General features: G+C 40.6%; 1 protein-coding gene across 1 annotated transcript in view; it reads right to left on the reverse strand.

Moving 5' to 3' along the window:
* Positions 1-269: 269 nt before the first annotated feature.
* The window catches only part of LOC5571799 (putative carbonic anhydrase 3), a 36,878-nt gene continuing 23,265 nt past the window's right edge, over positions 270-13,882 (reverse strand). The window contains exons 2-4 of the mRNA XM_021853832.1: positions 13,545-13,631; positions 1,376-1,534; positions 270-1,317 (exon numbers count right to left, since the gene is read on the reverse strand). Of these exons, the coding sequence (XP_021709524.1) occupies positions 674-1,317; positions 1,376-1,534; positions 13,545-13,631 (890 nt within the window). The 3' untranslated portion in view covers positions 270-673. The remainder of the gene's footprint in view (positions 1,318-1,375; positions 1,535-13,544; positions 13,632-13,882) is intronic.

The raw sequence follows: 13,882 nt of genomic DNA on the forward strand, positions 1-13,882 counted from the left end.
CAATCCAAATCCAATCCAATCCAATCCAAATCCATCAATCCAATCCAAATCCAATCCAAATCCAATCCAAATCCAATCCAAATCCAATCCAAATCCAATCCAAATCCAATCCAAATCCAATCCAAATCCAATCCAAATCCAATCCAAATCCAATCCAAATTCGAAATGGATCGAAAAAAAAGCGTGCGTGCGTGTGCGGTTTGTTTTATTTCTACTGGTCTACTTATTTAATGTTGACAGGTATTTCGGATCATGAAACATCGAACAACTAAACTTCAACCACAGTAAACTCTATTTCGATTGTTAACGGACTCTACACTCTCTATGAATAATTATAATAATATATTATAATCTTCATTACGGCTATCGTCGTCTTCTTCTTATGGACTAGACAATATTGATCCTTGGGACAATGATTTGAGTGGCTTACAGGCTAATGTCACAACACGCTAAGTATAATTTCTCTAACAAACTATTATGAAAGCACAACCGAATCGCTTTTGGTCACTAAAATTCTTTCCCACGTAGCTATGCTACCGATCAGAACACAAAATCTATCACAAACTCCCTTCGGGGACCTCCCGGATAGGTCCGGGAGGTCAACTCTCTAAGCACCTCTTATTCTCGCAAAATATCCCGATATGGCGGCGTCCTTATGATCTTGTGATCGCGTTTACTTCGCCAGCAGAGCGGCGATCGCGGCAACGATCAACGTAAGCGAAAGCTTCGGAATGGCGCCGCTTCCGGAGTAATCCATATCGGTGTGGTAAACCAGGGCACGAGCATTCAGCGGTTGGAGGGAGCGGAAGTTGATGACCAGTTCGTGTCCAGAAGGATCGTGGATGGTTTTGAACAGTTCGACCTGATCCAACGAAACGGGCAGACTCTCGGTGAACACGGTCCAGATGACGGACTCGGCGCAGGTCGGCGTGGTGAGGGATCCCTCGTACCGGAAGTAGGACGTGCGGTTCTTGGGTAGAAGGTTATGAGGAGAGAGTTTGCCCTTGAGGGGGGCGCTCTTGCCGGCGGCATCACGGATGTCCTGGGAAGTTTCCAGGACTACATCCATATGGGTATTATCCTGGTTGGAGACGTGGAACAGGACACCGATGACGGCTACGGCGTTCTTGACGGCGGCCGCTTCTGTTAGGGAGTTGTAACGGGAGTCGTGGTGAACCATGTGCAGCTCTAGGCCGTAGCGTACGCCGGCGATGGTGTGCTCCGAACCCCAGTGGAAGTGCATTTGGTCGAGAACGAACTTTCCGGGAAGACCGCCACCGTACAAGGTTACGGAGGGATCGGTATTATCAATTTGAACTGTTTGAAGGAGAAATCTATGAGTAATGTGTATTGCAAGGAAAGCAAGATAACTCACTAGAATGGCCCGTATTGGTGAGCTGAGCATTTCGAATCGGGTTCATGTAGTTGCTGAACAGGAATGGTGCAAAGTCTCCTTTGACGGCAGCTTGGTACGTCAGATCGATTGGCGATTGGCGCCGTCCGGTTTCACATTGCCCACCCCAACGCTCCGGTTCTGTCGGGAAATGAAATTGGAAACGAAAGAGAAAAAAGTATGAGACAAAAATTCCACATTTGTTGGGATAAGTGCTTGAAATAATATTCGCAAATTGGTTTTTGCGAAAAATTCCATTGCATCTACGCACGCTAATCGTAGGCGGCGAGTTTATGACATATGGTGAATGTTGGAAGAATGGAAAAAGAATAAAGTAGGCATGACGCGTCTTTTTCGGTTTGCCGCACGAATGCGTGATTGACGTTCTGTCTTGTAAAAATACACAATGCTCATGCCGTTTTATTTCTGTTCGTCAAGTGAAGCGATAAGTAGATATGCCCCTAGCGCACGGTGCGAAGATTGACAGCCGGAATGCACTGACCTAGGAAAGATTTTCACCTTACAGGACCACAAATGAGGCAGTTCACCTCACCAAAGTTGGTATGGACGTCAGAGAAGGTTTAAATTTTGCGAGTCCCGAATTAGACGAGAATACGGTTGTCAATGAGATAACCACTTAAGAAGCGAGGAGTTCATCTCCTATTGCCAATAAACATCTATTTATGGCACTGAGCAACGTAATTGAATTAAAGCGTGTCAGTATGTCTGGAACCAGTAGTGCTTTCTAAGACTAGATTAACGCACAATACCACCAAATTCAAACATTCCGGCTCATATGGATGACGGATGATTATGCGACGAGGCGAACGATTACCATGCCACCGCAAATAAACGCAAAGGTCAACGTCGATTTGCGCGATGCGTGCAGGCAATTTGTCAGAACAGTTTTCCTGTTTGCAAACAATCTCACGCGGATTACAATCGCGCCTATGAACCGATGCACGAGTTCACTTATTTGACGTTTGAGCGGTGCCGAATTCACTAGTTTCCATGGTGACATAAATAACACGGCACCGCTAAAACGTCAAATAATGAACCCGTGCATAGGTCCATTTCAACAGGAGAGTGCTAACTGATCACAGTAGGCGCGAACAACCGCCTACTGTGTGAACCCGCGCTGGGTGCTAGGAAGGGTCAGGATGATCAACTTATGAATAGTCGCGGCCTACTGATAACAGCCTACTACCGTTGACAGTTGATACACTTTCGCTACCGGGCTGTGTCGAGTTTTTATTATCAGTGGTTTATGGAACCGAACTCGTGGCTGTGTAATTGTTTGATTACCCTCCAGATGCCCCACGGAACACTTGTAGAATAGTAATTTATGTTGTCTAGTCTGCAGGTATATAGTACGGATGTACAACCTATGAGCTAAGTGGCTCGATTGGATAGATTTGGAGTCTAGATACTCAACGGCTCAAGGGTACTAGGAAGCTACTGGTTCAATCAGATAACCGCGTGGTACTTCCAGTTCGAATGTTTGACAATCTGTCAAGCACGCATTAGGCGACCTAGCTATCGAAGTGTTTGTCAGAAGTTCATTGTATCTTCTCGGAGGCGGAATTGGTGGTCGCTCTTCCTACTTTCTCAAGAGTGGCAGGATCAAGCAGAGATGACCCTTTATCAACAGACTTCGTTATTAATACCATGTACAGCACGCAACAGCGACCATTGATAAGCTCTATTAAGTCCATTTCCGAATGCATCAGACTTGTTACAACTTTGACATGATGAGCTTGAAACGGCGCCAGGGTCATAATCTTTTGCTGAGCTCGCTATACGATTTATCAGCTCTTCAATGCGTGTTTGAACCAACTACAGTAGCTATCAGCTGTCAGTTAAGAGGTTACAGCTCACGTGTCAGTATTTGACCTAAATGAGTGCAAACATAATATTACTACCCCTCAACCAAATTGTTCTGAAATTGACAACTAGAGGAAACTCCACATAGGGATAGTCTTGGCAGGTTTAGAAATGCATATTTTTTTGAAATTTCATCAGAAATAGCATACTACCCCTGAGCTGACAATGAATTGAAGCAATAGGCATGGTATAAATCAGTGTTTTAAACTCAAAGAAAAATAAATAAATAACGTTCAAAGCTTCCCCTCTAGCCCAAATTTCATAATGATGATGTTTGACAGTTTGAATGTTCTTTTAAATTTAATCTTTTTATGCGGAGTGTTCAAATACTAATAACTTTCAAGTGTAGAAAAAAAAATGAATTTTCACAATTAAAAATAAGATGCTCATATCACCCCATCGCTTAATCGCGACTCGAAATTTTGACTTTGAAAATTTGAGCTTTGGCTTCGATTCATCTTCACCTTGGAGCATGTTCTGAAGGATTGCATCATGCAGTATTGGCAGTAGCTTCCCATTTTTATCGTAGCTGTAACAGTAGATGATAAGAGTGAAATTCGGGAGAAATTTTAGGCCAACTTGTCAAATTATCGGTCACCGTTTTTCTTTTTGGTTAATGAGTAAGAAGAAGTAGAAATGAGTTCTGAATTAAAAGGATCGTAGCAATCCATGCGTAAATTGGGGCCCAGATAGCCGTAGCGGTAAACGCGCAGCTATTCAGCATGATCATGCTTAGGGTCGTGGGTTCGAATCCCACTGGTCGAGGATCATTTCGTAAAGGAAATTTTCTCGACTCCCAGGGAATAGAGTATCATCGTACCAGCCACACGATATACACATGCAAAAATGGTCAATCGGCAAAGAAAGCTCTCAGTTAATAACTGTGGAAGTGCTCATAAGAACACTAATCTGAGAAGCAGGCTTTGTCCCAGTTGGGACGTAACGCCAGAAAGAAGAAGCAGTCCATGCTTGCGGGCGGCTGCGTTCTGAATTTTGTGTCACACTGTCACGTTTACCTCGTTCAGCGATTTTTTTTTCTTTTTCTCAATTTGGTTGGTGCTATGCCACGTGCAAATGTTCTGTGCAAACATGTTTTTCAAAGTGATAAAAGTGTTTTTGTTTTCGGAGATCATATCTGAAGATGATGTGTGGAGCTTTTTTCTTTACTTTTATTCGATTTGATTGCGTTTTGTTCGAGAGTTCTCTGTGCAATGGATCATTGAAGGTAGTTTTAGCAAGTGCTCACCGCATCAAAACAAAGGCGCCACTGTATATGGGATTTAACATTGTGACAGCATTGCTGTTCTGTCAAACACACAAGGCTACGGTGGCGCTATCTACACGGCAACGCGGATCTATTCAAACCTGAGTTGTTTCAACGCAAAACCGTAGTTGAGCCCAATAACCCTAATTTGGCTAAATTTCCAAGGCCTCCATTAGGTACTTTGCCTTTGAAACCATAAGAAAAATTTACCTAAATTTGGTTTGATTTGATGCAAAATTGAGTTCATTAAACCCAAGCTTGAGAATGATGCATTTACCCAAATTTGGCTTATTGGGCCAAACTACCCCCATTGGGTAGGTGCAACTCTCTCCATCTTTGACAACATTGATGGGGAAAAGAGAGAATACCGAGAGATTTTGGGTTGAGAGGATATACTTAATTTTGGGTAAAGTCAACCCAAAAATTAGGTAAAATGTTTTTTCATAGCGGCCGTTTTGGTTATTTTAATGATCCATTGACTAGTTTATTCAACTGCTGTGTAAAGCGTGTTGATTCCAAATTTTGTTATGTTTTGTTCGTGCGGTGGGTGCATTTTGATGGGCAGTACTAAGTTACGGCTCACGCTTTTGTTCATTATTAGAGGAGCGACGGATTACAGAGGAGTTTCGAAATAGTAGTTTACGGAACAAGATGCAGAATGATGATTTTTACAGCACAAGTCTTGAATTTATTCTACGAGGCTTGTCGAGTAGGATAGTTACGACGAATGCTGTAAAAATCGAGTTCTGCGACGAGTTACGTACAACTTTTTTTTTGCAATTTCGTAGCAGACCGCTTGAAGGTATCAGAAATTATATCGGAATACATTCATCAGAAAGCGTTGCGTAATGAATCATTACAGCACTGCTTTCAGTAACGTAATGACGATTCCCGCACTGCATACTCCAAGTGCAGGAAAGTAGGCCGTTTTATGTCAGATTGGCGCGATGAAAAACAGCCTATTACGATGAGAAATAGCAAAAAAGGAATTTGGTGAGTTTGTTTTGATCAGCAGCGCATGATTACAATGCGTAAATAATAATCGAACGTATCCTATGGCACTACCTTCATCAACATCCCGTAACACCTCTAAGAGGTCGTCCTACGTGACCAGGACAGCTCTAGACTATTGCAGGATGCGTTAATCTTGTCTAAGAGTTAGAGGTTAGTCCCAAATTTCTGACTTTGATAACGGACGGGTGTAGGACTGTACCACCTACGAATTTGTATGAAATGCTAAATGGTAATGCTAGTGAGTAAGAAAAAGTAGTAATTACAGAGATTTCTCACGCGCCATACACATTATTTTTAATTTCCATACAAAAAATCTTATCTGGGGGGAGGGTGTTTTGAATAACCGCGTTACGTAATATTTGAATCATTTCAAAGGGTGTGACAAAATCTCAAAAACCGTTAAAAAATTGTTTTTGTGATTCTTGCCTAAATTTTAGCGATTGGTACTAAAATTTGGACAGGGCTTTAGGGCCCTATTTGCCTCCGGGTGAAAAAGCTAGCAAAAGGGCAAAAATCATAATGAGAAAAATAAAAAAATAAACAACTTGTTACATATTACTCAATTTTTGTATCTTATAAATGATCACAATATGCAGAAATGATTCCACGGTTCACATTTGTTTTATCTATGTTGTTCTGTAACTTTAAGTATATTGAAATGTCTTTATTTTATTGAGTTGGTTGAGAAGCTGAAGTCATAAAATTATTGGTTCATGTAAAATCATAAAGCTCTTTTTCCAAATGAAAGTAAATTGTGGAAGTTGGACTTATAATATCTAATATGTTTCTTTCCAGAACGATACCTATGGATGTATATGGGACAGTCCTGTATGGCCGGACAACCTCTTTGCCCGGACACTAGACGTTTTTCAGAAACCGAAAGTAATGTTAAACCTTTATCTCGAAAATACAATACCTGTTGGGTAGTTATTAGCTTACACAAGATATGAAGTTTTTCGGCTTCACAGATTGTTGAATTAGAGACAAGCCCTCTTTGAGCTATATGGAAGATTTTGGAATGATTTTGGACCCCATAAAAATGTCTAGAAACGTGCTTAAAAAACAACTTATTGAGATTACATATGGAAAACACATGTCTTTATTCTGCTTTAATGATTTGAATTTTCATCAACTAGTTCACTTGTACAAGCTTAGTGAGTATAGTATTTGAGCGCGAATAAAGAAAAGCAAACCCGCTAAGCGATAAATTATCGCCGATAACTTAATTCTAATTCTAATTAGGGGGGTAGCCTTGAGGTAACGCTTTCGCTTCATAAGCGGAAGGTCATAGATTCAATTCCCAGCCCCTCCACAAAAAAACCAGTCCAGCCACCAGAAGACGCCGCACGGAGGACCGTGCTTTGGGGGAGCACATCCATCCTCCGTCAGTATCAGATGGTGACTGAGACAAACTGACCCTCTTCGCAGGCAGCTAGCCTCAAACGACTTAGAAACACGGCAAAATGAACCACCGCAAGAGCAAAGGACTATGGCTTATGGAAATCGATTGGACTGAACAGCAGAGCTCTCTCCTACCTGCTCGGCGTGAGAGTAGAAGAGAGTGAAAGCAGATGTAAATATAGATTAGTTAAAAATAGATCTGTATCGGTATAGTAGATACCGGCACAGTAGTGGCCACGAGCACGGAGTGCCTTAAAAAAAAAAAAAAACTTAATTCTAATTCTAAAAAGATAAAAATATTTGATTACCTCTCGTTGACGATGAACGAGCCATAAATCAACGTGCCTACGACGAATTTGCAATAATCTAGTTAGCATATTCAGGTAACCAATAAGTATTTAGATTAGCGTTTATTTAGCAGTATATGCGCATTTACTGCAAGTCATTAAATGCTAGTAAGTCGTGTATGCGCTTTAAATGCTACGAAAACGCAAGTGGCCCGATATACGGCTGCTTAAATGCTAGGCCTTCATAAATTTCTAATCCACCTGTCAAAAATGATAATGTCTTGAACGTCAAGTCTCACATGGAGCAAAATAAAAATAATCTCTATCTATTTTTTTTTTCACTTTTAGCGATGCTTCAACCCAGGCGAATTGACAAGGAGCATAGAAATAACCTGCACAGTGAAAGAGAGGCAGATAGAAAATAGTCATAAATGACTAAAATTTCCTAATTATGTGACTATCCGTGTTTCTAAGTGGAGGCTACCGGCATACTCTTCCTGTCGTTCAAGAGAATCATACATATTGGACGTAGAAAAAAATACGTATTTTTTCCTGCTTACAGAACCAAGAAACAAGAAAAAATTTAACGTAACATGAATCCACTGCACACCGGTTTTAACCCTTCTTCAATTTCAAAGCAATTAAAACTGTTTTGACGATTCTTTTCGCGTGATTTTAAGTTTACACAAACACTAATTTATTTATTTGGTTTTACATCAATTAGTTTGATAAAACCTCGCCAACAACATTTCGCATTTCGCAACATTTTACACAAACACATGTATCAGATAAAAATATGGTTCATAATTTATAGTGTCGTTTTTACTATTTAAATGTTTATTCCTTATCTATAATAACTTTATGTGCTCGTGATGTCTGTTAAAAGGCAGGAAAGGATAGTTTACGAAAAAAATATTCGCCACTTTTAGCAGTTTCGTGGCAGCAACAAGCTATGGAGGTCTCCAAGCAAACTGTCACGAATACCAACGCACAATCAATCTTACACAAGTCGATTTCGTCAGAATGAAATCGTATCGATGCTTGTTAGACGTCATTGACCATTCGGTCAACGTCAGTCCAAAAAGAAAGTGGTTGTTTTGCATTAATTCTGTTTATATTTGTATTCTCACAGCAAACAAAAGCAATGTTGTGACAGTTCTCACAGCAAACAAAGAAAATTTTGTCAACATTGCACTAATACGCAGGCAACTGGATTGGTCTATTGAAATGCTCGGAAAACAAAACATTTTGTGCATTTGAAATTCTGATTGCGAGTTAAAAACTTGTAAATGACAGTCTTTTTGCTATTTAAGGCAGATGAGCAATCAGTCTTCTATATTAGGGCAGTGAGCATACGGTATGCAATTAAAAGACTGATTTAGTGCTTATTTAAATGCCTTTTTTTACCCAGGTTATCTAAAAATAAACTATTTAGCGTACATAACAGAAATTATATGTTAAATGTGAAATACACATATTTTAACAAAAAAAAATTCCGTTTTAACACATGATTGTCACAATTTTTCCTAATATCGAGCAAGTGGGCACGTTGATTTTCCATCCACAGTGAATGCGATTAACTAACACTGAACAGGACAGCAAGTGGTATTCGAAAAATGACAAAAGATAAGCAATTAGGAAGACAAAGTTAATCTGCTTGTTGATTTTATTTTATTTATAAGGTTTTCTATAGTTTTGGGTAAGAAGCCTCAAACTTCTCAAACCAATATAAATCATGCATTCTGCACTGCAAAATAATATTGAAAAAAAATATATTTTTTTTTTCAAAAAAATATATTTTGCAGCAACTTGAACCACGAATTTTCTCAGAAATAGGGTAACGACTGTTTATTTCGTTCTTAATCGCTAACAGTTGGCGCCAGCGGCAAAAAGTACAGGCAACAACCTTTCGAACATTCAGTTTCTTTCACCGGCCGCCGAGCGACGACACTGTTGTTTGTATCCCTCTCACTGATCGCGCTACGCTAGATTCTCAAGTTTCTCAAACTTTCAACACAAGCGCATGGAAGAATGGTAGTTGGAGAACTGTCAAAACGTATGGAAAATAATGAAAAACGTAAACTACTTGCAATTACGAAACTGGATCAAAATAGTAGTGATTAGAAATCAAGTGTAAAGTGAATACATAACTTTTTGTGTTTAGTTCATCTTCCGTAGATCTTTCTTCGCTTCAGGATTTCGTTTTTACTACCACTGAAAAAGAGCCATCTATTGCCTTTTCAGTTTTGAATATCGCCCTATTTACAAAGTAGTAAATATTGAATGGTGTATTGCATACATGAATATTTGAATATAAGAAAAAAAAATAAAATAGTGTCAATCAAGGAATAAAGTTTGAGATAAACCAACCAAAATCTCAATAATAAAGTTAAAAAAATGAATTAAGAGGCTTATTTTGTACGCCGAATTTAGCAGGGCTATGCTGAATTCGGCGTACAAAATATTGTCGCGCATCCTGTTTAACAGACTGACAACGCTCGAGGAGTCTTTCTTCGGCAAATAGCAAGCTGGTTTTCGTGAGGGCCGCTAGACAACGGACCGGATGTTTACCTTGCGAATGATCCTAGATAAATTTCGGGAGTATAACTTGCAGATTCACCATCGGCTTATTGATTTTAAGGCGGCGTACGATTCAGTGAAAACAAAAATTAGCTGTGGCAGATAATGTATAAACATGGTTTTCCGGCAAAACTAATTAGGCTGATACTTGCTACGCTGAATGGTTCGAAATCAAGTTTTCGGATTGCAGACGAGGGTCAACCTCAACCAAAACGAAGTACATGGTCGCAGGTAGAGATAGAGGTAGGCTTGGTGGTGTAGGTGTTGAGGTAGTGTTTGATGGGAATGTGTTTGAAGTTTTTGAAGAATTTGTTTACCTTGGAACCCTTGTGACATGTGAAAACGATGTTTCCCGCGAAATGAAAAGACGTGTTGCGACTGTGAATAGAGCCTTTTACGGACTACGTAACTAGCTGATGCCCCGCAACTTGCCAACGGAAACAAAATTCGCCTTGTATAAAACATTGATTCTTCCGGTGGCTCTCTACAAGCACGAAGCGTGGACGTTGAAAGATGCAGACCGGATGTTCGGTGTTTTCGAGCGTAAAATGTTGCGGACAATATTCGGTTGGAAACTCGAAAATGGTGTGTGGCACAGACGCATGGATTACGACTTGTATCAAGTGAAAAATATGCGAATATTATTAAGCGTGTGAAATACGGCAGACTCCAGTGGGCTGGTCACTTAGTGCAAATGTCGTATGAAAGAATTGCGAAAATAATTTTCAGCAGGAAAACAGGTAGAGATGGTCGACTTCATGGAAGACCACGAATACTCTGGCTGTACCCAGTGGAAGACGACCCTAAACGTTCCGAGCAACTGCAGAAGACCGACGAAGATGAAGTAGTACAATACGCCCGGCAACGGCATGACGCTACGTTGTAGTAATCAAGGTACAATGTAGGTAGAAAAGCACAAATATCTGTTTGCACGCGATAAAGGATGACCAGGAAAACATAATGTTTCGGGTGAACTTCCACATCATTCAAGGCCAAAGAATATGGAGCTTTTCAAATAGCCAGGCATTAGCGTTAGCGTTAGCGTTAGCGTAGTTACGGTATACTTCGTAGATTGGATACTAGCAACATTCATGTTTCTTTTTAATAATCTCATCCTGACTACTTTCAAGAACAAGGCAGGGGAGTATACCTTGTTCAAATCATAAACAAGAATACTAAAAGCATGAATATCGCTATTCCCGGCCACGCCCATCTTTACCGTAACTTGGGATAGGGGAAGGAAATGTTGATGTAGCACTTACTTAATGAGAGGCCACCGACTCAGCGACACCCTCATAAGTGCTACGGAGTTGGAGGTTGGGGAAGGTATATTGTCAGGATTCGCCTAGAAAGCTGGCGATAGACCATAAATATTTGTTGTTTAAGCGTTTTCAAATTAATCTTTTGAATGCCGGCAATCAAAAGAGAAAACAATAGCTTATTTATAGTATAAATAGTATTTCGCGAAATGCTTGTCAATTGTGCAGTAATATTTTTGCTCAACAACCAGTAAAAAGCAAAACCGATCCCTCCAGGGTCATCGGATTGTGTAACGATACGCGTAAAAAAAAAAATCACGCCTATTGAAAAACTGTACTGTGCTCATTGAAAAACTGTACTGGGTGGTACTGTATTTTTAGATAATCGAAAAACGAAAGGAAGCGCGTTCGAACTAAACACCCTAGGACACAGTCGGTTTTTCTGCTCAAAATTATACGAAAAGCAGGATCGATCCCTCCAGGGTCATCGAACAGTTAAAAAGCATCCACAACCGATTGTTAGTTGCGTTACACCCGCCCGGACAGAATGCGCAATCTGAACATAATTATCAAACTCCGAAAATAACATTTTCCGTTCAAGAAACGATCAGAAGTTCCACGACGCGAACAAAAACGATCCGGAAGGCTCACAAAAGAAAAAGTATCATACTGGAACAAACTCACCGGATTGATTCTCTAAATTTATGTGCTGCATGTCACTTCCGGATGGTGAGCTTTTCAAATAGCCAGGCATTGGCCATAAAATCGGAAATAATTGGGCACAGCTTCCAAGTTTGTAAGCCAAAATATTTTGCGACTCAGCGGAAACGCATTCCATCCAAACCGGAAAAAAGTCGATAAGATCGAAATAGCATCGCTGAAACCCACGCATCTACCGACCGACCGACTCGACAAATTGCCCTCGATAGGCCAGATTGTTCCGAAATTGCTTTATGAGGCTCATCCAATTGCGGCCAACGGGTGTCTGCTGACGGCGCGGCGGATTGATTGCGGTTATCGCTTGCTGCGTCGCTTTGTCCGAGCAACGCTGTAGATAATCCCTCGTCGTTTGTGACGTGTCGAAGGAAGAATACGACGGACAGATGGCTTGCGCCAAAGCGTGATCTCTCCCCATGCTCCTCCTACGTTTCTGTACGTTAAACGGCAAACGAATTGATAACGATAATGCACCGTGAACAAGTAAATTTGTCTGCTTTTCGGTAATTATATAATTTATGGGGCGGTCGTGAACCGTAAGTGAAGAAGCTCTCGCGTACGGATGGGGCGATAACCCCAACGGCACAGGAATTAATTCTTCCGACCCGGTGAGTGGAGGACACCACCGTAATGGGATGTTTAACACGCCATTCTGATAGTGGGAGAGCGAATAATCGAATGTTCCCGATTTGATTTATGACCAAGACCATCTTGTTGCTTGGAAGAGTTCAAGACCATAAGGATTACGAAATGCGTAAAATGTTTGAAACAATACTACATTCGACTCTCCACATCTCGATGTTCTACATCTCGATATCTCTCTATGTCGACGGTTTCTTCGGTCCCTTCATCCTGCAGATCAAGGTATCTTCAATCAATCTTGCTGCAGATATTTTCACTCTCCATAGCTCGATATCCTCCTTATCTCGATATTTCCATATCTCGATGGGATTTTCATTCCAGATTTTCTCTCCGTATGCAGAGATGCCCATTTTCAAAGGTTACTAGATAAGATTTTTGGGATTCAAAACAATTTGTGAAGACGATATGACGTCTGTTTGTTTTGAAATTTCCTGGTAATGGAGTGATTTTCAATCTAGTATTCCTTGCAAATGTGTTCCATGCCTCGATCTCTCCCTATCTCGATGGACCAATGCACGAGTTCACTTTATGATATTTGAGCGGTCCCGTGTTATTTATGTGGCCTTGGAAACAAGTGAATTTGGCATTGCTCAAACGTAAAATTTGTGAACTCATGCATCGGTCCATAGTCCCTTCGATATCGAGATGTGGAGAGTCGACTATAATAAAAGGAAACTATTGTGACCGTTCCGTTTTCAGTAAATCATCTCGCCGTTTGACGGAATGTAAGATTACGAGAAACTTCCCTGTTTTTGCCATGATTGGCTGCAAATTTTCTCACAACATGCAATCTGGTCTTCTGTGCGGCGCATATCGCAATCACAATTCCAACGGTGGTGCAATGAATAGGCATAAGAACGCAAATGTAGGAAAATAAATTCAATTCTCCACGACCGGGACGAGCCTACTGCGATGTATAGGTATAAGGTACGATAATCAAGATAATCAACGTTGAAACGTATCCGCTATTTATCTCATTGCCTACTGCTTGTGTGCAGGAATTTGTGCACTTCTCCACACGATCGAGCATCTTCGAAGTCTACTTTGTTCTTTGGGTGACATAGAAGCAAAAACATGGATTGAACATTATGACAAAAACTTACCGTTAATAACTCCATTGGGTGCGGGTGTTGGATAGTGCCATTCGTCCGCTCGAATTGTAGACGGAAGCAGTGTTGCTACGAAGAGAGCTGAAATGAGACGAAAGGGATTTTTTTACAAAACGAATTAAAAAATGGTGCTGTAGTGAACATTCTGACTAAATATTGATACGTTCGACCATTTTGGGTGGAACAAATACAATATTTATATCACAGAATAATCCGTAATCCGGGGTAACATTGATTAGCATAGTTAAATGGATCGCAATGACCCTCATCGTAAAAAGTACGAATCAACATTTATCGATGTACAGTCGACTCTCCACATCTCGATGTTCTAC

The sequence above is a fragment of the Aedes aegypti genome, chromosome 1, assembly GCF_002204515.2.
Source record: "Aedes aegypti strain LVP_AGWG chromosome 1, AaegL5.0 Primary Assembly, whole genome shotgun sequence".
Classification (NCBI taxonomy): Eukaryota; Metazoa; Arthropoda; class Insecta; order Diptera; family Culicidae; genus Aedes; species Aedes aegypti.